This window comes from Glycine max, chromosome 17 (genome assembly GCF_000004515.6).
Source record: "Glycine max cultivar Williams 82 chromosome 17, Glycine_max_v4.0, whole genome shotgun sequence".
Taxonomy (NCBI): Eukaryota; Viridiplantae; Streptophyta; class Magnoliopsida; order Fabales; family Fabaceae; genus Glycine; species Glycine max.
The window spans coordinates 35,004,653-35,031,010 of record NC_038253.2 but is presented as its reverse complement, the minus strand read 5'-3'; the positions used below and the strand labels follow the sequence as shown (position 1 = coordinate 35,031,010).

Genomic DNA, 26,358 nt, shown 5'->3' with positions numbered 1-26,358 from the left:
TGGATTCTCTTTTTTGCTTGGATTTTACTGCGGAGAAAATCACCTGCTTAGGATATGAAGATGTCCTCACAAGGATAAATTCATATTTCACCATCTTTTTCCTTTGATAAATTCGAATGTTTTATGAACATTCCACGCCCAATCCAAAGTTATAAAAGGTGACCAAAAAAGAACTTAGTTTATAAAGGATACAAGTCAACACTCAACACAGATCCTTCTAAAAAATAAATAAAATCTTGACAATAATTATTTCAATCAAGAAACAAACTCGATAGTCGATAGTACCCAAACATTAAAAAAAAATAAAAAAAAATAGGTAAAGCAAATATTTTTGCATCCCCTGAAACTGATGGTGGAACTAAAATGATACATGCGTGACACTGATAAGGGTGCTCATTCAGATTCAGGTACAATTACGATTAGAAATGGCATCTGGCAGAGATAGGGACAGATAATGCATCCCTTGCTCCCTACCCTATAGTGAGAATTTAATCAATTTATTTATGTTATATTGATATGTATGGCAAGATGGTGTATCCATGATTATTTGAAAGCATCTAAATTTTCAAAATAAAATTTTAAACAAATATAAATGTAATTTATGCTCGTGTTCTCTTTTCATAAATAAGGTAATTATCGTTGAAAATATTCATAAAAAATATTTAACCCATTTTTCTTATTCATTATTCATTATTAAATGAAATTTAAGTCTGTACCAAAAGAATATATAAAACTGTACCCAAAAAAATGGAGTTCATGTGAAACTAATAAAAAGGAGACTCACCAAAAAAAGGAGTGAATGTATTACTATTATTCCTATGCAAAAGTTATTTATCACATAGTCATGATCTCCTCATATCTTTATGTGAATTTTATTAAAGAACAAAACTTAATACGTTTTCTTATATACTTTTTGAGATTCTTTCAAAAATAAAAATGTACCTTCTGAGATATTTTCTTTCTCTGATCAATTCCTAATCAGAAAAAGTTTCTGTGACTTACGTAACAAAAATCTACATTAAATGTTAACATAAATTATCAATATATATAAAACTCTATTTTTGATAGAAGAACATGATTAAAAAGCACCTATAAAACTTTATATAAACTTTGTCCAAATCCAAATCCAAATCCTATTCGGTCCCATAATCCCCTCATATCTCAGGCCTCAAGGAACTCAAGTTAATCAATAGTTTTGATTTCACATTCTAACTCACACTTCTTTTTATTAAAAATATAAGAGTCTAAATAATATGTCCCTGTCTTTGTGAGTATCACCCCCAAATCAGAATTTATGGCTTGGAACTTCCTCCTCCAACATCTAATCTGACTCATCCCTGATGGGTCAAAATGTTTTCTAACTCAATCTAACCATCAATCTGTATTTTATAATTTCTGCCCAACCTATATATGCATTTTAGGCCCTAACTTTCTGCATCCAAAAAAAAAAACTTAAGCAACAGTCCTTTCATTTCGAAAAAGGAAATCCAAAATGTATTTTTATATTTTGGGTTATCCTTTCTGTAAAGGAGGTGTTGGCTCGAGTTTTTTTATATTGTTAACCAAAAAACTCACGGGTTGATGAATTGACTCAACCTGTTGAGAGAGAATGAGGATCCTGATGATATGTTTTAAGAAATGAGTTTTAGATGGAAAGTAAAAGAATTTTGGTTTCTAATCCATATCATTATTAAAATTAAAAGAAAAAAAAATGAAATGATAGATAAACAACTTGAGGCCAATTTGGATAAACAATTAAGTGCATATTAAATATATATTTATTTTGTAAGTATTTATGTACAAGTTGTTTTTATAATCGAAGAGGAAACAAGATTAAATTGTTTCCAATTACTTTAAAGTTTTAATGAAATCCTGAATTTCTTCTAGAAGGCATTTACTTTACGTAGCCACTATGTATGTAAAAATGCTTCTTTACATCCATGACCACAAGCTCATCTTGGACACTTAAAATTTACAACAAAATTCTCACTCTAGAACAATATACACAGAACAATACAAGATGGAAAGCACACTCTTGTTGCTTTCCTTGAAAATTACAAAACCAGGCATTGATTTTTTCAACAGTTGACTCTCACTCAGTGTGAGTATTGTGGAAAGATAACCAACCAAAGAAAGAATCAGTATAGGAAACAATGTGCTATAATCCCTGCTTCTTGGTTGGCCTATCTGAAATATTAGCTATCACAAAGCCTGCAAATACCTGCAGCTCAATGCCAAAAACAAATTCTTTAATATGTGAACAAAAATGTTGAATGCTTTAAGGATGGTGACATCCAAACATGAGTTAATAACCAGTACATCATGGTCTAGATCTAGACTACAAAAATATTTCCTAGGCTATGTATGACAACTCTGTCATGTAAATCATAACTAGATGAGATGACAATGAATTATGGATGTGGAAGAGATACTCCATGTTGGTGGTAAATTACTAAGTTTCATTGAACCAAAACCTGAATCATACATCTAATGAATACAACTTATATACAACTTGGAACAACAGAAGACAATGTGTCATGTGGAAGCTACAAGTCTACAAGACCTAACTTTCTAACCAATATATAACAGAACTAACAAATTAGTGAAATTGCAATAACTTACTAGCAGAATCAAAATTCACTATACTATGCAATAATAGTTAACAGAAACATGCGTACACAAACTTGCATCACTACGTGGCTACCAACAGCATCCCCCAAGAAGTGGTTCTGGTTTTTTCATATTTAAATTTAAATTTTTTGTAGAGGAAAAATAAAAGAAAGATCCTCTCACTGGCCAACAACACTGTAGGAGAGCTGAGAAAATATCAAAGTTGCAGACATCTTTTTAGCCATAACAATACCTGGATTGAGCCAAGAATGTACAATGCCGAATAATGCCGACCATGGATCACCATGTCAGCCATCATAGCAAGAGGAATGGTAAGTGACATGCCCAAAGTGGCCACAAGGGGAGTTGTCCATACAACACAAAGTGCCCTAGAAAGATAAAATAAGCTCTAATGTAAGAGTTTGGATAACTGCGTGCGTATGTATGTGTAAATTAGTAAATTTATCTCATGTACCAGAAGTAGTCTGAGAGAACACTACCAACAAATCCGTTGGCAAGAACCACTTCGTCCACTCTGGCTGAATGGGGAATTGTAAACTTCGGTTCAATTCCTAAGGCTGACAATGGCCAAACTGAGAAAAGTATAGAGGAGAATTAACAATCAGTTTTGAACACAAGAACCAAGTTAAATGAGCACATAAAAAGGAGTTGACTCATAGAACCTTATAATTTGACATTTATAACTATAGTCTATAGAATCATTGTTAGTTAAAAACTTACTAAGCCACCATAGTGCTACAAGTGTAAACAATCCAACATATCCAAACAACTTTTGCACATCAACTCGTTCTCCTTCTTCACCAGAAATTTTTTTGAGAAGCACTGTGAGGCATTAACGTTAAAGAAGCTGTCATTATTCTTCTAAATTATCTGACAAAGACAAAAAACAAACAAAAAGCTAAGACATTGTCTAACCTGTAAATAGACCATATGACATGGCAGAGAGAAGGCCAAAAAGATCTCCAACAAGAGAGCGTTGTCCATTGCTGAACACAAATATCAACTGTCAATGCCCAAAAAATAGTATTACAAAGAGCAAGCAGCTGATAATATATGAAAGACAACAATATGACTCCTTAATATTCTGCAACATGACTAAAATAATGAGCTAAGTTTTGCACAGCTTTTCTGATCCCTTTGGCCTCCACCAATATAATGGAAGTGTGAATGAGACTGTGATGGTGTATCATAATGTTCTTTCGTATGTTTTATACTTTCATTTGTAGTGGGTTTAGCAATATATAATTAACCTTGAATAAATAGCTTTCAAAATTTTGTACTCAGCCAGCAGCACAAGACATTTTCAGATTTCCAATGTTCTAACCGAAAAATAATACTTCTAAATTTCCTTTTTTTTCCTATGCATCAAATTGGTATTAAAGCTCAGTTTTGTAAATCCTGGAGAGTGCAGATGAACCGCAGTTCACACTCAATGGGGGAAATACAAGAGTGTGAATTGTGAAGTCCTATATTATCTAAGTGTGAGACATGGAACACCAATTTATAGTGGAGGCTCTCTCCTCTTAACAGCCTGGATTTATACCCCTAGTAAAAAAACTATGAAAACTTAATCAATTTTTGACATTTATTTCCATTAATTTTTTTTTTTCAAGTAAACTGCTGTCAGTGGTGTCAATAAAGCTTAGAAGAGGTAACCAAGATCAATATGGTCAACATAATCAACATTAAGGTGGCAACTTTATGTAATTGGGAACTGAATAAATAAGACCCTATCCAATCATTTTGTTTCCATTTTGTAATTAAGTGGAAAACATAAGCAATTTGGATTGTGGAACTGCCAGTTTGTTAACCAGCTTAGAGAGTATAGGATGAAAAAGGACCATCTACTACTACCTAATGCTTTAATTTTTGTTATCAGTTAAAATTGAAAGGAAAAAAAAAGGCATAATGAAGGTGATTTTTTTTAAAAGCAATAGAAAAGGCTTACGAAGCACTTGATATCGCGTCATCTGCAGCCCATGTTTTCCCCAGAGTTGTCATCACAACCCCGGCTATGCTGACCAAGACAGCAACTACTTTTGATACATTTAAAGTGTCTTGGCCCATAAGCACACCAATGAAGAGAGTGAAGAGTCCTGAAGTAGATGATAATACTGTTGTACTTGCAACACTTGTTCGCGCAAGGGCAGCATTTGATAGATACTGAAAACAACAGAAAAATGAATCAATAAAATAACAATACTATATAACAGACTAAACATCAAACCTATGCATGCTTTGGTTCTGCCTAACTACAAAATTGAGATATCAATCTTAACTTCCTCACCTCTGTTATAAACCAGATAGGTGCAATGTAAAATCCATAAGTAGCAATTTCCCTTGTAGTATGTTCTTTCTCGACCTTTATAGCAGTAGCATCATTATATTTAGCCATCAATGGCTTTACTTCTTCATGTGCTGAAAGGTTTGCATCACTATCTTTTCGAGTCATGCCCCCCAATTCTACTTCAATGTTTTTTTGCACTCCATTGCCCTTCAGAGGAGAGGTACACCTGACAGAAAACTCATCCCCAACTTTTGCACTTTTTCCACTTCTAGAAGAGCGGTGTTCAAATAACTTACACAACCAGTCCTTAATGAATGCTACTGGGAGGTAAACTACCATAAGAGAAGCTCCAAGATACGTCACTGCAAATGGCTGCTTGTAATCTACAAAAATATCCTGTATGGAAAATTTTAATTCGGAAAAGCATTCATACATATAAAGCTTGGATGGTGGCACATTGCATGTTACAGGTCTCCTATAATAAGATACCCCGTGAGCAGAATTTCAAACTTCAACAGTTTCAACAAAATATTTTTGACCATGTGTGGATAATTCAGATATAGAAATTTTATAAACTGAAGCGAACACAACGACTTACAAACATAAAATCTTCAAGCATACTCAGCATAATATACTCTGATGAACATATATAATCATATGTAAAACACGATATCACAAAATATAACTGGAGTAGTGGATCCCCTCAATGAAACTTTATACTGTAGGTGTGCAATTTTCATTCATTCAAAGCCAAGTGAACGGCATGGTTTTCAGGTAACTATTCGTAAACAAATCATTCTAGGCAATGGAACTTCCGCTCTCACCTAGAGGTTTGTATAATTGACCATGTGAAGTTTCAACTTCAAGTAGTGTATCAATATAAAGGTTGATTCTTAACATTAAGCAAAAACATCATCCTAATTATTTGTTGTGTGATTAACAGAAGGTCTTTTTTTAGTTTTGTTTCACACAGGTATTTTCCCTACGAAACAATCTTGCTCGAGACATTGTTGATTGTTGAACACTAAATGTGGGAATCTATGTCAACAGAGATTCAAACCATGGTTTATCATGTTGTCGGAGGAAGACTAGTCCCTCCTGCTAGACCCAACCCTCGTTGGTACTGAAGGTCCTATATACCAAGACAATAACCCCACAATCATCTAATAAAATTAAACTAGTACCAAATATGCCTGAGGAGAAAAAAAAAACATAATTTTCACCCAATGCAAACATACACATATCTACAAAACAACAACAATAAAAACAACAAAGAAACCTTTTTCCCTAAAAGGTGGGAAAACATACACACATAAGCACATTTACGAAAAAAAGCATCCACCCCATACACAAAACAAAATCCAATCAAATTACATGCCTAAAGAAGCTTGAAAAAGGGTAAATTTTGGAAGCATGGAATTGGCAAAATTTTACCTGGGTGACTTCAGCAGAGGTGACCCATATGACAACCACAGTAAGTATAAGGAACAACCCTGCCTTGTATCTCCACCCCATAACAAAACAACTACACCCAGATGAAAAAAACCAAAGGAATTGAAAAGATCCACACGTTGCTTCCTCTGACAGATTCCAAAATCACCCTTCAACACACCAATTTGACAACCCCATCACAAGAACAACACCATGGGGAAGCACAATCGTCAACCTTTGCTTACAAAATTGCGTGAGAAGATTATTTTGCAGGGAAGGTTGGAGGATTCTTGCAATGGCAGAAAAGGCAGAGAAAATGGGTGGAAAAAAAGAAACAACATAGGAAAAAACGAAGAGTCAATGTTAAGTTTTTGTTCTGTAATTCTCAAACATGTCAACTTTACTCGGTACTTGTTAAACGGTTATTTATTTATTTATTGCATTTCCCTTTCTTTCCTATTTTTCGTTCTTGTGCACTAAATTCTTCCCACCCTTTCAATTCTGTGAATGCATTCTCGTGCATTAAATTTGTGTTACAATTTTTGGGCATGTGCTTCCTTTTCAAACCATGAAATTTGGAGTAACACCGTTTTTCTATAAACAGAAAATGAGAAAAACTTGTGTGTATAAATAGAAACTAATAGTTTGAATCAAATAATTAAATGGCTTCGTTAACTTTTTCAAAATGTGATTTTCCTAATTCAATCCATTTAAATTATCCGTAAAATTAATATTTTTTTAGTCACACAAACACGAAAATAGTAGTACAACATATCCACGAGAATTGTTTTCTGAATATTTAAATCCATATTCTTACGCTAGGTGATAGAAGAATACTATTTTATTTCATTATTGGAAATTGTTGACTTCCCATTTGGATGTGAACAAATTAGAGTGGCATTTTCCAGAATAATTGCGTTAGTTAATGAGTCATTGAGGTATTGACAAATCAACTATCAACAAATTAGTAAATAAACAAATAAGTGATAAGTGTTGGCAATATGGTAGGTTAGACGACGTTATATCGTTGTTAGACAGGGATTTGTTTACTTATTTTGAAGAAGAATATTTCAGATGCACAGAACTTGGTAATTATGTTTGATCCCAGAAGAATACATCTTTAAAAATGAATGAAAAACTGATTAAATCCTAAATTAAAGATTAATCTCATAATAAAAAAAACTGAAACTTTTTTAAATACCTCAAGATCTCAATGAAGAACTAAATGTTCTAATTACTGTAATTAAGAAAAAGTTTAGGGTTATTTTTCTTAGAAATATAAATTGACATGAGACTAAAAAAATTGCATTGACAACTAATACGATAGAAATAATTTGTATGTGATATTTTTGATAGATTTTGAAAATTTTGAAGTTTCTAGGGGTTTTTTTCTCCCCTTTTGCAAAAGTAATATCTCATCTGTCTTTTTTTAGACCATATATGATTAATTTGGACTCAAACCAACGTAGAATAATTGTAGCAAGCTCTTCATGACAGCAAAGTTATCAATTTATAAAGCATATGTTTAGGAAGATTTCTAATTAAGCAAAAACCCATATTCAAAATACTCTAGAGCTTATTGATTTTGGAGAGTGTGGCTGAGAGGAAACTAGCAAGGTTTCTCTCTACTAAAACTCAAAATATTGTTCAATAAACTCAAATTCCTATAAATGCTTATTAAAATAACATGCGCAAAAGTTATTGTAGTCTCTCTAGCTATCTGTATTACAATAAAGAAAAACACTTTTTAAAATGACTTTGTGTGATCTAGCAGCAAAAACAACCCTTGACAACCACAAAGACAAGAATCGCATCCATGCTCCCCATGGCTCTCATTCCTCATAAAATGTTTTATCCATAAAAGTATGGTTTTCCCTTTTGACAGTAGACTTTAACAACAATCTATACACTATAATTAGTTCTTATTTTTATTTCCTTCTCCTCATCACTAATAAGAGAATTAGAAACAGGAGCTTCTTTTACAGAATAATCCTAACAAACCTTCATATCCTCCAACATTATAATTGTTTTTCCAGTGAAAAAAAGTTATTGAAATTCAAATTAATTAAATAATCTTTTAACAAACAAAATTATAATATATCCATAATAATTAATTTTTCCATAAAATAAATATATTGACAAGTCCTTAAAATTGATTTAAGAAACAAAAAATGTTAAGATTTTATTGGAAAATAAAACTTCATTACGCTTTTTTTATATAATAATGAATATTTTTTCTTAATAAATCTTGGATGTTGAGGGAAAAATTCATAAGGTGGGTGACGACGGGAAGAGGGTTTGTGAGTGATTGAGGATACGAAGGTTAGTAATTTAATTGACAACACATACGACGACAAATTTTTTAAAAAATGTGGTTGATTTCACATTTCTACGATAGTTATAATATCCACACGTCCTTAAAAATTGATTTTAAGAAACAAAAAATGTTAAGATTTTATTGGAAAATAAAACTTCATTACACTTTTTATATAATAATGAATAGTTTTTCTTAATAAATCTTACAACTTTTGGATGTCGAGTGAGTGAAAAATTCATAAGGTGGGTGACTGACAGGAAGAGGGTCTGTGAGTGATTGAGGGCACGAGGGTCAGCAATTTAATTGACAGTGCATATGACGACGATTTTCCAGAAAACGTTGTTGATTTCAAATTTCTACTACGGTTATAATATGACTTGTTGTTGTAGCTTCATTTGAAGATAGTTTTCGTAAAATTGTGGTAGTATTAACAGATCATATTTACAAAATTATCACTGTCTATTATAATAAGACAAAGACAGTTTTCAAGGATCAACGTGGAAAGTGCATCATAAAAAAAACCTTTCTTTTTATAGTGTTAATTAAAATTATATGGTTAAATATTTATATAATTTATCTTATTATATGGGTTGAGTCTAACTCATCCTTACAAAATTAGCTTATAAAGTAAGAATTATTTTTAACTTATATACTTTAATTTGATCATATATCAACTCATACTAAGGATTGAACATCTAAATAATGGAGTTTGTAAAACTAGAATTATACATGTATTCCAATCATAGTTTGATATTAGGTAACCAATAGATCCAATATTAATCGATAAAATAGACTCTAATATCATATTAGAATTTGAGTTTGTTTGTCTTTAATTCAAATCCATAAAATCGACTTGGGAAGAAAGAATTAACCTCATCTTAAATACTTTAATTTGATCATATAATTAATTGGATTTTCAACACACATTCCTCGTACCAAGGATTGGACATCATGGACATGAAGCTTATAAGACTGGACATCTACAGATATTCCAACAATAGTCCAATAATCAGTCACTCATAAACCCAAGAACAATTACCGAATAAGCATTAGTATCATTTTAGAATTTAAGTTTGATCATAACTCCATTTCACAAAATGAACTTATATGATGTGAATTGTCCCCTAATTATACACTTTAATTTCACCATTCCTCATCAATGCAAGATTTAAAACATTTTAAAATTATTGTTTCAAACTATACTTATATTATATTTTGTCTTAAACTATACTTTTTTTACAATTAATCATTTCACTTTAAATATTATTATTATTATATTATTAGAGTTTAAAAATTTATATACTCCTTTAATGCACCAATCACCACTAAAGTAAATAAATTATATATACGTGCTACTGAGCCTTTCTAACAAGATGATACACGTCCATGCGGTTTTTACGAAGAAGGTGGGTCAACTCAAATTACCATAGCATCATATCTTAGGACTTAGAATTATCTTATTGCAGTCTTCGGAGTAAAGGAAGGCGAACAATGTACAGTCAAACAACATATATATATATATATATATAAAAGCAAATTACACTCGTACCCCTAAGATTAATGTTTATTACACTCAATCTTATTCTTTTTTTTTATCATACACCATGACCTCCTGACCTACTAACACTATCAAAGATAACAAGAAAAAAGGAGAAAGAAATGAGGATCCAGTGGTGTTGTCATCACATTCTTGACTCCGATGAAAATGACATTGTTATACTTAGTGAAACAGCTATCTAGCTGGCACTGTCGCAAGAGGTGAAATAGAGGTTTTCGAGATAGGTAACCGCATGCAACACACAGCAAGAGCATTGAACATTGGTGAGGTTGTCGCGATACTGAAAGAGACTATTGACGGCATCGAAGGAGGTAGGGACGATGAAGTTGTTGTGGTTGACAAAGGCGACGAAGGAGATGAGGAGTGAGTTAATGGTGTTTTTATAAACAAAATTTGACATGAACTTAGGTTGGGAAGAAACTTGCACGAGAGTGATAATAATTCTTAGGACATTTCATAAAAAAAATAATATCGTTAGTAATAGTGACGGTTCAAGAAAGACAAAAAAATGTAATATATAGGAATATTAATATTCACCCTAATTTGAGTATTAACATTCAACAAAAAAAATTTGAACTATATGTAGGCACTCACTTGGGTTGCATTAAAGTCTGTTATCATGTTTTAGAAAAGTTTCAATTTCACTGACTAAGTTGAGACCGGAAGAGACGAAAAAATGAACCTAGTGAAAAGAGTCTCTCCGGAACTGAACCAATCTATTGAAAGACACGGTGGAAACACTTCAAGTTGTTTCAACCCTCATCGTTACCGGTTCAGTGGCATGGCAGCATGTATAGGTGTACCGGCGAGACAGATGGTACAGCTAAGAACCTAAATCATGCCATGTTCCAGTTTTTCATTTTCAGCATCACAATATCTTTGTTCAGTTCCATTATTGCTACCATCTTAATATTCTCTGCACGAGTGGGAATAATTGAATTAGCGGGTTTATCTGTTAAACTTGTGACTCCACGTACTTCTTTGATACTAACATTGGAAGAACCGTGGCTCTTTGTGTTTATCTTCTCCGGCTAGGAATACTAAGTACCTCGATAGTTTCTCCAACAAACTATTTTAAATTTATGAATGATTAAGAAGGCCATTAAATATATTTTCAATTCAAAGGAAGTATAAATTTTGAGTTTAATGACTAGATAGTGTAATAAAACAATTATCATTCAACCACAAATATATATGGTAAATTTTTTGATTTTTGTAATAAGTTAATAACTAAAAAGTCATATATACAAACAGTTAATAACTTTTTTTTCTCATGAGTTTTATATATTTATTTATTTTGGTTTTCTAAAACAAGAACCTTTCTTAATTTTTTTTAGTCTTATAAGTACATGAATCTCAAAACTGAATCTATGTGTATTTAGTTAAGGAATTTGAACTCTTTTGACCAAAACGTACCTAATGCATGTATGAGGAGTATAAGTTCATCGGATTATATTACTCTTTCACTCCATTAATATTCTCTCATTCTACCAAATAAAGATTAAAAAAACAAATAATAAATTTAAAATAATACTTATTGTATTCTTAATTGTATAAAATTCAAATGATTAAAAAAATTATTAAAATCTTGAAAATGATATAATTAACTATTTTCAAACTGAGAGAGTAACAATTAACAATTTAGTCAAGATTGAATGAAGAGAGTTCAGCAAGTCATTACCATAGGGAGATGGCCACACTACACATCATCATTGATTGAATTAATTGATCCTCTGGAATGGCTAGCATGACTTTTTGGACCAAGATAATGAAAATGCAGAGGTTATATCACTACATCGCATGGTCATGGTGCGTGTCTGGAACGTATGGCGTAACTTCAAGCCTAAGTGTACTTTGGCTTTGAAATTTTTGTGCAACATTGACAGCCCTTTATTCCTATGGATCATGGCATTCATATATTATTTTGGTCTATTTATCCCTTCTTATTATATTATAGCACGTGATATCATACCTATATTAATTTTTCTCTTTTTTACTCCTATCCAGTATTGAACTATTTTCTTACTCTTATATCCTGCTACATACCATAGTGTTGCATGCGTGCAAATTGATTCATATACATAAATGGTTAGTTCTTTTTGAAACTCTCTAAACTAGAGTGTGTTCCTTTAAAGTTCTTAAATAATTATTTCTATTACTAGGGGTTGACTTAGATATGCATGTGGTCCTCCCTCCCTCAAAAGTAATAACTTGGAATGGATTAGAGTATCTTCGATTAGTGTAAAAGTAATTCATTCTGATTTCTTTATTTTATATTAATTAATTCCTATGATATTATATGTTAGATAAATAATTTATATATATTTTACTCCAATAGTATAATTTTAAGTAACTTTAAAATTATCCTCTTAAGTGATATGAAAATTTTCCTAAACAAATGACAAGAAAACATTTTTTTATTCATAAACAACAATAATTTATATAAGTAATCAGATTTTAATTTTAAATAATTTAATATAATGCATAAATCACCTCTAATAATAAAAAATTAAACAATAATGCCTAAGAATAAATAACTAGTTAAACAATGAGTGTTGGAAATGCTCTTACCGTAACCCTTATTTGTTTTATAAGCAAAGAATTGTATTTAGAGAATTTAAAAGGTAAACTTGAATCACAATTTATGACCAAGAAAAGTATCACAAGACCAAGCATGATACAAAACTCCCCCACCGAATAACAGAATAAGGTTATATGTAGTATATAGAACAAGCAAACTCTAACCAATCACATTACTTTCGCCAACCCCTAAAGAACAAATCCTTTGAGTAGCACTAGCAACGAGAAAATTTGGTAATTTGCATGAACTGATTGATTTCAAACTTTTATTTATCACCAAGAAAAAATCATAGTACAATTATTTTTTCTACATTGACTTATTTGTTAAAGGAATTCGTCCAGAAACAGAGTAACTTCTATAATTATGATTTCATACTAGAATTTTTTTTTCATGAAAAATATAGGAATTTACACTTCCTCATCTATCTCATTTTCTGCTCATTTATCTTTTATTACCCGATATTTCTTCATTTTTTTACGTTACTTTAAACACTCCTAATTAAAGAAGAGTTGGTGTAACATTCTTTTTTTACGTCTAAGAGGAGTAACCAAATCTAAAAAATTAAAGGATTTTTTTTGTAAAGTTCAAAAATGGAGAGATATTAGATATAATAAAGACAAACTTCAGAAATGATATGTGTAGTTTACTCTAGATATTAAATTTAAAAAACTTACTCTTCATTTAAATTAACTTCAATAAAATGTACCGAAAACATGTTATAATTTATGCATTTATAGAATGATAGGAACCAATAATAAATTAGTTGAGGCCAATAACAACTCTCAAATTCCATTGCCTTGCTTGAACGAGTCCACTTTAATTACAAGCTTATCAGTCAAGCCCATAAATAAATGTGGCAAAATTTGCCAAGTTATAAAAATAAGGTCGAAATGTGGAATTAAGTCTACTATTAATATACTATTTATCTAAATATATAAATACATAGTTTTTTTTTACTTTAAATAGTATATCAATTTTATATTTATTAAATTCAATCATTAAAAACTAATTTTTTTAAACGTGTGAACTTTTTGTATATAAAAATCTATTGTTAGATAAAAATTAATTCCTTTAAAAAAGATAAAAAAAAATAATTATTATAAAATCTATACATATATATACATTAAAATATACCTTAAAAAATTTATTTATTTTATTATTATCTAAACAATTAGTATATATAAATATTCTAAAATAGAAAAATTCAAATATATAAATATATAGTACATAGATTTTAATATATGTGTGAGTTAATTCTACTTTTTAAATATTATTTCATTAGTTGAAGCCTAAATATATATTTAGAAAGTCATTATTTTATCCATTATCCTTGATAAAAAAAATTTAATGATTATATATATATATATATATATATATATATATATATATATATATATATATATATATATATATATATATATATATATATATATATAATCATTAAATTTTTTATATTTAATTATTATATAAACTAATTCATGTAAATTAAGAAAGTTTATTTACTCAGTAATCTTAAATTTGTTAACAATTTTTTTTTAAAAAAATTATCCTTAAAATTTCATCTAATTTTTTACAATGTTATTTCTTTTTAATTAATTAGTGCATGGAGAAAGACTAATAGAAAGAATCCATCTTAATAATTTACAATATTTATTTTTATACACTTAAATATTATGTTTAATAATTAAAGGTTTTTTTAGTAAAATATTAGTAAAAAAAAATATAAGAAACAGTTTAGAAAGAATCTTAGAAAAAGACAAAAAAATCTTAAAAAAAGTTCTTATATAAAAGGATAAAAAAAATATAAAATTAAAATATTAATCTTAAACACGAATTCTAACGTAATATTATTAATATAATATTTATATGATTAGATATTTCCATGCACCGTGCTCCTATAATATAATTATTTATAATAAATTGACCATTTTTAAGGAGTAAATCACCAATAAAAAAGGTTTAATTTTTTTATTTAATCTTTACATTTTATTTTATACACTTAAAAATACTATTATAAAATTAACATTTAACATCAATTTTTCTTAACATTCAACATCTGTTTTGAACTGATATTAAAATAACCGTCGTTAAAAGTAGGTCTTTTTTAACATTGGTTATAAAGATGATATTGAAATACACTATACAACATTCATTCTCTTCAAAATTGGTGTAATATAGTAGCAAATAAATACAAAAAAGAAAAAACGACATCGACTATGAGAAAATTGATGTTATATGACACTTAGAACATTGATTTTAGACCAACCGATGTTTTAAGCAATTTTTTTAAAATATTTTTTTTCTAATAGCAAGAGCTAATTAATGTTCTAATAACTATTAATTTGCATTTCAACTCAAACTCAATACTTTTTTATTTTCAATATCAGTCCAGTTGCCACAAATATGATCCAACTTAATTAGACCAACCTATAATATGATCTAGTATACAATTTTTAGATTTACTATTTCACTAGCCATTGGATCGACATATTAACTATAAATAAAGTTTTATAATAAACCCCTAAATCAAAAGTAGCAAAGTTGGAGATATCACTACTAAAAAAATGCATTCTGTGACAACGAAATGAAGATGGTTTCCAAGAACCGTCTTAAATCCAATTGTGGTGACAATTTTGTAATATGAATGATTTCAATGACAACGATTTTAGAAGGTTGTGTTCAACGATGATTTTTTGAAAAATCATCGTGGTTTGCGCACTGATCACCAATTAAAGATGCACTCACTCACTTAGTCACTCACCCTCCTTCCCTCCCTCACTCATCGGCCATCGAAGGTGTCTCCTTTGTGTTGCGCCACTGTCGTGTGCAACTATCATCATAAAGGTAAGAACCCTACTGACGATTCTAGGGTTTTCCCTCTGATAATGATTCCTCCAATTCAATTTGGGGTAAAGTGTTAGGGTTTTTGAGCTGCCAGATCCATTTTTGGATTTTTGGTTTTGTGATTCTACGCCCTTTCTTTAGAAATTCACCATGTTTTGGTGCATGGCTGGTTTGTCCACGGCATCTCTGATGAGTTTCACACTCTCATTCCTCGCATAAGCTTCACGAACACTGATTCTTGTGTATTGGTGGTGGTTTTGGATGTTTTCTTGATGCGGTGTTTGTCCATGGCTAGATTTGATTTTTTGGTTTGTTTTATGGGAAATTGTGACGATACATGCGGGTTTTGTGTCTTTAATTCACTCCATGTTGATCTTAGTGTCATTTTTAATCAAATTTGTTTAATCTAGAATCAGATACTATGAGCAATTGAATTGATGTGTTTAAATTTGTGCTTAATTATGCAGTGATGTAGTCTAATGTTTTGGCCAGTTTGTAATTACTGTCATATTAGGTGGAGGACACTAGGGTAGTCTCTGAACAATAATGAACTGATAAGAGTATGGGATTGTACGATTTCCTTTGAATGATTGTGAAAGTGATATATCAAGATCAATAGTAGAGGATGAGGAGTGTGTGAATGATCACTCGAGTAGTGTGGATGGATTAGAATTTTTGTCGTTTGTGGATAGATGAATGAAACTAATGTTTACTATTTTTTACATGATCTGTGTTGGTCATAATTTTCAATTATGCTAAAATAGGGTAAAGATGAGGAGCTGCCATTAATTGTTGTCGTTGACGTCTTTGATTTTTATAATGATTTGTATATCTTTTCCCGATCTAAACATTTGATAACTGTGTTGCTTAGTCTAGCTACATAGTTATATGGTGTATTTGGTTGGAGAGAAATGCCTACATTTTTAATGGTGTTCATTTCTCCTTTTTGTGAAATAGGATTGTGTTCTTGGCCTTGTTTTGGTTTTATTTGCATTGTTGCTAGAAATATTTTTTCCATCATTGATATGGCAAGAATTTGGAGGGTTTTTTTTAGTCACTTCCTTATTGTCCACTTGAATTTTTTAGAAGGCATTGTGCCACAACTCACAAGTATCCCATACATCTCTAACATTTTCTTTGATATTTCTGATGTCATCTTTCCATGATTACATTTATTGCCTATTTCTTTGGGAGACTAAAATAGATTTATTTAATTTAACTTTTAAAATGATATGTAGATACCTATTGGTATACGCATATAACAATTTTACTTTTTATTTGGTGAATTATATTGCGGGTGGAAACCATTTTGGATAAGGAGAATTTTACTTTGGATGAACTACTTGACGGATGAAATTATTCAGGAATGCAAAGCTCTTGACAGTCGCCTTATAAATTTGTAACACTCTTCTTTTCTGCTATTACAAATGTATTTCTTATTTGAAACTACTATGGCTTAATAGTATTGTTTTGAGGTGAGGAGATGATTATGAAGTGACATGCTTGAAATAACAGAATTGAACCCTACTTTGTCTTCTAACAATTTGGACTTTTGCCTTTACATTTCAATTAATTAGATTAGAAACAAAATATTGGTTTAAGTTTCCATTTTATTGACTTGTGAGTTCTCTTTATTAGAGTTTTTGATAATCTGATTCAAAACTTGAAAATTTGTCAGCTTGATTGTGATAATGAATAGGGAATTAGGGATGATACTTATTTGGCATGTCGTAATTGTAATTATTGTGAAATGTAAAATAACTAACCATTGAGATAATACTCATTTACATCTACTTGCCTTTATCTAAAAGTCAATCTGGTTCATGAATCAGGAGAGTGAAGAAAGGATGAAGAGATTCTTCTTAATTATAGTGTCACTCATATTAATGTTAAGAAGGGTGGCCCCGTGCATTAGGCTCATAGTAAACTTATGTTAATTGCTATTTCTTATTTTTGACAAGAATGAAAATAAGTTCGTTGCAAATAAAAGATCGGAAGTACAATTTATTAGAAAATGGTCTTTTTGTTACTTGCATTTAAACATAATAATAATATAAACGGCATAGTGATGAATTATAGGTCTTTAGGAATAGATTTTAATGTAGTTTTGGAAAGTTGTCTATATTTGATGAACTTTGGAGTATCTTTTTTTGCTGCAAGCTTTTTAAAATATAGATTCCTTTGGCTTGGATTCTAATAACATAGTTGTGTTTGTGATAAATTGCTCCATTTTTTGTTCTTTTCAGCTGTGGTCTTTCATTACTATGTGATTGGCTGACCACAACATTCTTTTAATTCATTTGCACTTAATGAAATTTTATGTTGTCTGTTAGAGTTTGTCTGGAAGAGCACAAGTGGAACAATTGACATGACACGTCATTGAAGAAGCTCCTGAGGATGCTGAAAAGAAGTGATCTTGTAAGTAGGTTGCTCAAATTGAAGATTGATCAAGTTCATATTAGATGAATATTTGCAGTGATATCTTATTGCTATTGTAATAGGTTTCCATTTATTGCATGTGAGATTTTTACTAGTGAAGTTGATATCATACTCAAAACTCTTATAAAGGATGAGGAAGTAAGACATCAAAACCTTTTAAATCCTTATTGGTTAGTAATATTTTAGGAGTGCTGACCTCATTCTTTCTAGGCAGTTGATGAATTTGTTATTCTCCTTTTTGGATCTAAATGACTCACACAATAACCTAATAGTTGGATATTTTAGCAAGGTACTAATTTATTGAAATTTGAAACTAATTGCATGTTTAGTTAGGCTACAAATTTTTTTTGTTGTGGGCAAAGTTGACCATGCCCGTAAATAAGCCCACCAACTCAATTTAACTAAAGAAGCATTATAAAAATAAAAAAATATCGGTTTTATGAAAAACTGTCTTAGCAAGTCAAACTTTCTAAGACGGTTTTCTAAAAAGTCTTCTTAGAAAGTAGAGTTTCTAAGATGATTTTGTAAAAACCGTCTTTGAAAGTAGAGTTTTAAGATGATTTCTAAAAAGTCGTATTAGAAAGTAGAGTTTTTAAGATGATTTTCACAATGCCATCTTCAAATCCTCAATTTTTTTAGATAACTTTTTTTAAAAAAAATACATTCTAAGACGATTTTTAAGATAACCAATGTAGAAATTGAAATTTTAAGACGGTTTAAAAATTGTCGTGAAAAGTTAATACTTTTCACAACGAAAAATTCAAAGACAATTCAAAATTGTTTTGAAAAGCATAAAATAATTGACTTAGAATTTTTTTTAAGTAGTATATAATAAGTAAATTATAAAGTGTAGGCTATGTGGAAATTTTTAGACCAATAAAAACAATGTGAACAAAATAGGTTTCCAAAAAGATCATTAACTAATGTTTAGCCCACTACCTTAACCAGAGATTCTCCAATTTCCTAACATGAATTATTTGTTAAAATAGCCTTATTTACCTAAGAAATCTCTTGTACAGCAGAAACAATATACATTACTACATATATTTTAATAATAATAATAATAATAATAATAATAATAATAATAATGTGTAGACATTTCCTTTAAAGCTTGACTATTGATACTTTATCATTTAAAACAATTACTTTCAGTTCTTGTATTTTGATTAATTGTTGTTATTTTAGACTTGTTGAAAGACACAAATTTTAAGAGAAACGATGTGTTATGCTACACATGTTCTGGTATTCATTGATTGTTTACAATCAGATAGTAAACTCGGCTGACTAAAAAAAATTTCTAGCTTAATACTTAGTAATTGATTATTCTAATCTTATCTAATCAACATAATGTCTATAAATATTCTAAAATGCTAAAATTATAATAGAAACGACAATATTCTAATAAATCACTTAGGAATTCCATAACTTCTTCATCCATAGATTAATTGAAGCCAATTGCAGCTACAAATAATTTTAAAAACCACTTTTAGAATGTTTGATTTCTCAGCTCCTGAATTGTACTATTATACCATGAATACCCTCATATAGACCTTATGTAGCTAAGGTATCAAAATCAATTTAACTTTTAAACTTGTATTGAATAACAAAATATCATATAATTTTAACATAATGATACTATTAGCACCATATTTTAGCTCACATGCAGGTTGTCAACATCCAATTTATTAGGTGTATCATCAAGGTCTAACATATGCACTCCCTAACCACAAGAAATGTCACTGAAGAGCCTATTCATAGCATTCTGCACCCTAGTTATAGTTTAAAATTGTCTAGTTACCTCTTGCATCCAGCTCACTGGCCATAAAGTCCCATGTTTTTCCGCATATGATCCAACAAGTCCTATTAAATATCTAGGCAAGACAAGGGACAAACAAAAAATTCATAACTAAAAATATAAAAAACTGAAGGCTCATAAAGTTGATAGGTATATTAAAATTTAAAGGAAGATTTGTCCTAAATACTTACTTGGCCCAGGTAGGCACTAGTATATAGATTTGGGTATTAGGATGAAATCTCTGCTGAAATGTGGCAAAAAGTTGACATGCACCAGTCCCAGATAAAGCTTGCACTGCAACTATTCTTTTATCCTTGATGAACTAATAGTTGTCTCCAAATGCTAGCTTCAGCGATTCTTCTATCATTTATATGCTTCCACCCATAAGAAGATACTCCCTGGCCAAATATTGAGTTATCCTACTCAATGTAGAGAGTCCAATAAGACCAGTGCAACACCCCAGTATAATAATCAGTTATGAGCATGTTATTGTTTGGAGTACTTAATAAACTCCAAACGTTTCACTTCATTCTAAAGCAATTTATCATTCTATGTTTCTGATGCTCTGGTAAGAATCATGAGGCCAAAATTTGGTTGCAGGCTTGTAGTAGAAAAATTATTATCCAGTTTATACTTATAGCAAAATGCTTCCTTTTCCATTTCAATTTTTTAATCTTCTTTAAATTATATGGGCCACGCCAAGGGAAAAGATGGTTCTTATGAAATATACAAGAAAGTTATTTGGAAGGGTTGATGACAAAACAACAAAGGTTTGCAAATTTGTATTTTGCAAGGGTTGACACACAATACCGTCATTTATTACTTACACAATACGTAGCAATAGTATGTTTCTTTTTTGGAATTATCAATTGCTGGATAAACCGTTTATCCTCATACTCATCACTTAGTGTGTCATTCTTTGCTTTGCATTTTATTGGAGCAAGTTGTCTCGGCTTCACAGGCTACGTGTTTTAATTTATCAAGGATTCTAGAGTTTTTTGGTTTTTGCATGTATCAAGTGTAGCGGGAATGCCATTTGATTGTTCTAACATGTGATCTATCTTTGATGTATGAGGGGCCTTTTTTATTTCTATCTCATGACGAGGGTGTTGTTTATTAGGCTATTGTAACAAAACATTAGTATTTGCTGAACTTTGTACATCTTGTACTGGGGTTAATTTGCCTCATTTGTCTCAAGATTATGTTTTATTATAAGAAAAATGAAAAGGATTGGGGAATAATATAATGGACAATAATACAGGAAAAAAACATTATCAACTAGATAAATAATGAAAAACAAATCATGAATGAACCACTTTAATTACCTCAGCTCGTATAAGGATGAAGCAGAGAATAGCTGAGACCACTGTGCTTCTAGGGATGGCCATAGTTAATTACCTGCTTTCTTGAGTCACAAGCAAAATAGAGGTTTTATAAGACAAAGAAAATGATAGAGATAATTATGGGCTTGAAGCTTTGAAGCTCTCTCAATCAAAAATATTTATATGGAAAAGAAAGGTCATTTTTCGGATAACAGGTTCCAGCTGTACATGTAGCAAGATAATGTGATCCCCATCAAACTACTCAATTCATATGCATGCACTTTGAAAGTTTAATTTTCTACCGATGAACAAATCCGATAAATTATGTTATTACCTGAAGTTTTTGTTTGCCTTTGTCTGAGGACACATAAACCTATTGGCTAAGGTATTTAATTTCAGTGGAATTTATTTTAATAGTTACTTATTATTATTACAACACCGCCCTCTCTAGTATGGACTTGCATTTTAGTTCAATATAAAACACCAAAATATTCACTTCCATAGAACCATTGGAATGATATGCAGTTCATGATAGGAGTTAGTATATAGGAAGTAGCACCCACTTACTCTTTATCAAGAAAATAGTTCTCACTTAGTCTATTAAGAATATATATATATATATATATATATATAGATGCTCTGAATATCCTAATTGTAACATCCTCAAATTTTCTTTTACATTTATTTTGTACACGTATAAAAATTTTTTGTTAAAGATTAGATAGTGAAAATTTGGTACTGTGTAATTTAATTATATGACTGTGTGATTTAATATATACTCTTTATGATCTTAATTTAATTATATAAGTCTACAATTAGTTTTATTTTTTTTAGCGGAAATAATTTATTTAGTTAGTTGGCAAAAATTTGAAAAACTACCTAAGTAAAAAAAATTCATCAGTAGCAAAATTGCACTATGTATTGAACGGAAGTGTAATTTAACTATGTGTGAGAGTGTTCTGTATGTGAGGATCACTCTGGGTACACATATGCCTAGGAAGATTAGCACAATAACCCAGACGATTAAGATAAGATTTATTAGTTTTGGTAAAAAGTGAAAATACCCATTTTTGGCAAATTCTATCCCTTCCATTTTTGGTAGTTTTGCCAAAGCAAAACTACCCATTTGTGGTATGGCTTGGCATGTTAAAATTGGCTGCCAAGGGGGTCATTCAAAGTGTCACAAAGCCTTGTCAAAGAGAGCTTATACCATAGCTTATTGGCCTTCATGAAGAAAAAATATTTTGGAGTCTTATCTTTTCATTTGTGCATGAAATTAAAGCTTGAGGGAAGGGAGTTGAGTTCTTCTTCTTCTTCTTCCCAGCTGGTCCTTTGTGTTCTTGAGCCCTTGAGTCACCAAGTTTAGGTAAATGAGCTTCATTCTTCATCCTAGACTTGATTCCTCTTCATTCTCTTGTTCTAGTTTCTCTAATAACTCGGAGTTATCATTTGTTTTACTCATGAAGGGAAATTAACTTTGAAAAACCTAAATATTCTTCATTCTCCTTCAAGATTTTGTTGTTGGACTTCCTTGAACATGTTGCTTTGAAATTTTTGAGCTTGTTGTCATGTCTTGAATATGTGTGCTGAGCTATTTTTCTTGAGTTTTTTTTATGCAAAATGAGTTCTTTACATGTTAAAACATAGAGTTAGCCTTAAATTTCACCCAAATTAGAGTTTACTAGCAAAAGTTACAAATAAAAACAAGATTAAGGACCTTTGTTAAAAGGGAAAATCTGTCCCGAATTTGGGCTGAAAGTTACATCAGTATGGACTATCTTTATTAAAGTTTTGACCTCAAAAATGAGTTTTTTAGGTTTGAAAATGTAGGATAACATAAACGATTTACGAAAATATGACTCCTGGAGCACCGAGAGCACTAAAAATAAGTTAGGAACAAAACTTTAAAAAACCGAACGATAGAGTGATTTTAGGCGGTTGATAGCTTAACTTTGGAATCCATGCCTATGTATAAATCATCTTAGAATTATTTATTTTCCAGAACTGCTGATTTATTTTCTATTATATGGTTGAGATATCTGCAAGATCTGATGACTAATGCATGTGTGATGATTCTCTACTGATAAAATTATTGAAATGTGTGCCTGTATTTTATCATGATTACTGAATGATAAGGCTGACAAAGTGTGAACTCCGACAATTATATTTGTGACATCCAAATTTATTTTATAATGTGTGTGTGTGTGTGTGTCCCTTGACAAATTGTTTATGTTTATTTAGATAGCTATAATTATAGCCGCTATCTTGTCCGATTATTTTGCGTGAGAAATGGTTTTCCTGCTTAAGGGGCCACGACAGGTTCCCCAAGAATAGTACGTAGGCCTGAGCCTCGTCTCTTTTTCTTGTTTATTTATTTTGTTTGTACGTGTCTATTGATCCACGTGGCACGAGGGCTATGTACGCGATGCAGCGGCAACAATCAAGAGGATTGGATAGAGATTAAGGAACCATTGGTTCTATTTCCTTCTATGAGAAGGTGAGGTTGTGTTGTGTTGAGGAAATGGATGATGAACAGAGATACACTGGGTGTAGTGGGTGAAGAGGTTCGGAGAACCTAGGGGAATTAGGGAGTGGTGATTACCTAACATTTGGTTCACTCATTTAGCACAGGTAACTCACAGGCTTCACTTTGCTACTCTCGATAGCCTCCGAGACTATGCTTTTTGAGTTGGGAGATGAGGGATTGGTGTACGATGTATCCGTACATAGCGGTCGCTCTTGACTGTCATCCACGTGATTTTGTAAGACCTCCAAGATCTAGGAGGATTGGTGACAGTGATTGGGTCCAACAGTGAATTAAGTGTGATAGTTACACACTTAGGATGCGAGAGTGTTGTTTGTTAGACAACACACTCAGTGGTTACGTAGATTGTATGTGTTAATTTTGTTTTACTATTGCTTATTGTTTATGGCGTTCGAGGAGTGAAGGACTCACCCTTGCAACTACCAATTTCAGGGGGGCGATGAATATTTATTTCATGTTAACAACTGTAATGACTTCGCACTACTACAAAAAGCAGTTTTAACATCGGTTTTGGACAAAACCAATGTTAAGTTAAACGTGGTGGCATATTTGTAAATAAAGTATCATTCTTAACATCGGTTTTCCAAAAAACCGATGTTAATGCATACACGTTAACATCTGTTTTTTGGAAAACCGATGTTAACATATCACGCGTTAACATCGGTTTTTGAAAAACCGATGTTAATATAAACTTTTTTTAATTATTTATATATTTTAAAAAAAATCATATATTGCGTTATTAATTATATTTTAATTAAAAAAATATAATAATTAATAAAAAATAATAAATTCAAAAGGTAAACATTTAAAAATTAAATTAAATTTTTACAATGAATTTCGTAATTTTAATTTTATTATTTCATGATTATCATTTAAATATAACACACATTTATATAAATTATTTGATATTAGTTAATTTGAAAAAAAAATTGTTTTTAATAATAGAGTTTAACTTTTATTGAATTTTTATAGAATGTTGGTAAAATCAATTATATCGTAAAAAAATTAAAATTTATTACTAATATATTTTGATTTAATTATTATAAAAATAAAAAAAATTCTTCATAAAAAGGTAAATGGAGAATATTGTTTAAAAATTCTATGAAATCCTACTATATTTATATTATCGTATTATCTTTAAATTAAAAATAAATTAAAATATTTGTATATATTAATTTGATTTATTGAAAATATATGTTACAGTGGTTTAATTTAAATAGTTATAGTTATCTCATATATTTGTAGGATTAAAAAAAAATATGATATTTTCATTATTTTTAAACAAAATTTTCAGAACAAAAATAAAAATATTTTCATGAGACACGAAAATTATGTTTTAAGTCTTTAAATTTAGAGTTAATTATAATCCACATGTAATTTATTTTTATTACATTTGTCATTTTTTTATTATTTTTAACCACATTTGTTAATTATGTGAATTTTTTGTTAATAAATTTAATAAAAAAATCATTTAGGAAAGAAGAAACAAAGTAAAAGAATTATATTTAAATAGTGATGAATTTTTTTTGTCAAAAGTTATTTTAATACTCAATTAAATATATTTTAGTAATCATATTTAGGAAAGAAGAAACAAAGAAAAAACATTTCAGATTAATTATTTTCAGTCTATTTTTTTTAAATTCTAATTTTAATATTTGAAAAAACATTTGGTTTGTCAAAGTCTTCAAACTTTTCTTTATCTTTAGATTTTGCCGTCAACTTTATTTGTTTGACAAAATGATGTTATGATAAACATTGAGACTATCACATGTTATTTTTAATTATTTATGAGGTCTATTTCTCTAATATTTAAAAATTATGTCACAAAGTAGAGCTAAATCAGCATAGAGGTACACGTCATTGGTTTTTTGCCCTAATTTTATTTATATTGTTGAATGCTTTATCTTAGGGTTTTATTCAAAATTAGTGTCACATATTTCATGAACAACTATAGGCTGACCAGTGAATTAAGCCATTCGTTTTGTTTTTCATAGTTTTTTTTTTCATTAGATGCTATAGAAGGGGAAGAGGGTAATGTGAGAGTTTGTTATTGTTGATGCTTTTGGTTTCCGAGGGTAATGTGAGAACCGAAGAGGAGGAACCGGTGGTGGTGGTGAGGTCTTGTTCGGCGAACTTGTGAAGGGCGTCGCCGATTTCACTCAGCGAATGGAAATACGCCACGTGTGCAGTGGTGAGAGCGTAGCGTTGCTCTGATGCGGCTTTGAGGAACGCCTTTCGCTCTCTGCACAGAACCACCGTGGGGAAGTCCTTCACCTTGGACCTGTCGCAGCCCATGTCAGTGTCCCGATATCAGAGAATGAGGTGTGGGTGTCCACGCCGGAGAAGAACATGCTTCACTGTCGCATAATGAAGAAGAAGAAGCTTCACCAGTACGTTTATTAATTAGTTATTGTGTATAATAATGTAACAATAAATACCTTAAGAGTGATGGGGGTAAGAACAAGACAAAAAAGGAGAGAGGTCACGCGATTCTTGAGGGGTGTGTTTGGGATGAGGATTGGTGTTAGAAGAGTCTCCATTAGGAGTTTCTACACCAGCAAACACTGTCGTTGATGTTGGTGTTGGCATTATTGTTTTTGCTTTAGTT

General features: G+C 30.5%; 1 protein-coding gene across 2 annotated transcripts; it reads right to left on the bottom strand.

Moving 5' to 3' along the window:
- Window positions 1-1,877: 1,877 nt before the first annotated feature.
- LOC100776833 (uncharacterized vacuolar membrane protein YML018C) lies at window positions 1,878-6,912 on the bottom strand. 2 transcript variants are annotated; one of them, XM_003550138.5, is made up of 8 exons: window positions 6,353-6,912; window positions 4,919-5,314; window positions 4,580-4,794; window positions 3,547-3,617; window positions 3,352-3,453; window positions 3,086-3,203; window positions 2,864-2,999; window positions 1,878-2,221 (listed from the first exon to the last, which is right to left on the bottom strand). In XM_003550138.5, the coding sequence occupies exons 1-8, from the start codon at window positions 6,431-6,433 to the stop codon at window positions 2,159-2,161; spliced, it is 1,182 nt and encodes a 393-aa protein (XP_003550186.1). In that variant the 5' UTR covers window positions 6,434-6,912; the 3' UTR covers window positions 1,878-2,158. The 2 variants fall into 2 exon arrangements, with proteins under 2 accessions (XP_003550186.1, XP_006601160.1); XM_006601097.4 differs by having other exon boundaries at window positions 4,919-5,301; window positions 6,353-6,490.
- Window positions 6,913-26,358: the final 19,446 nt, after the last annotated feature.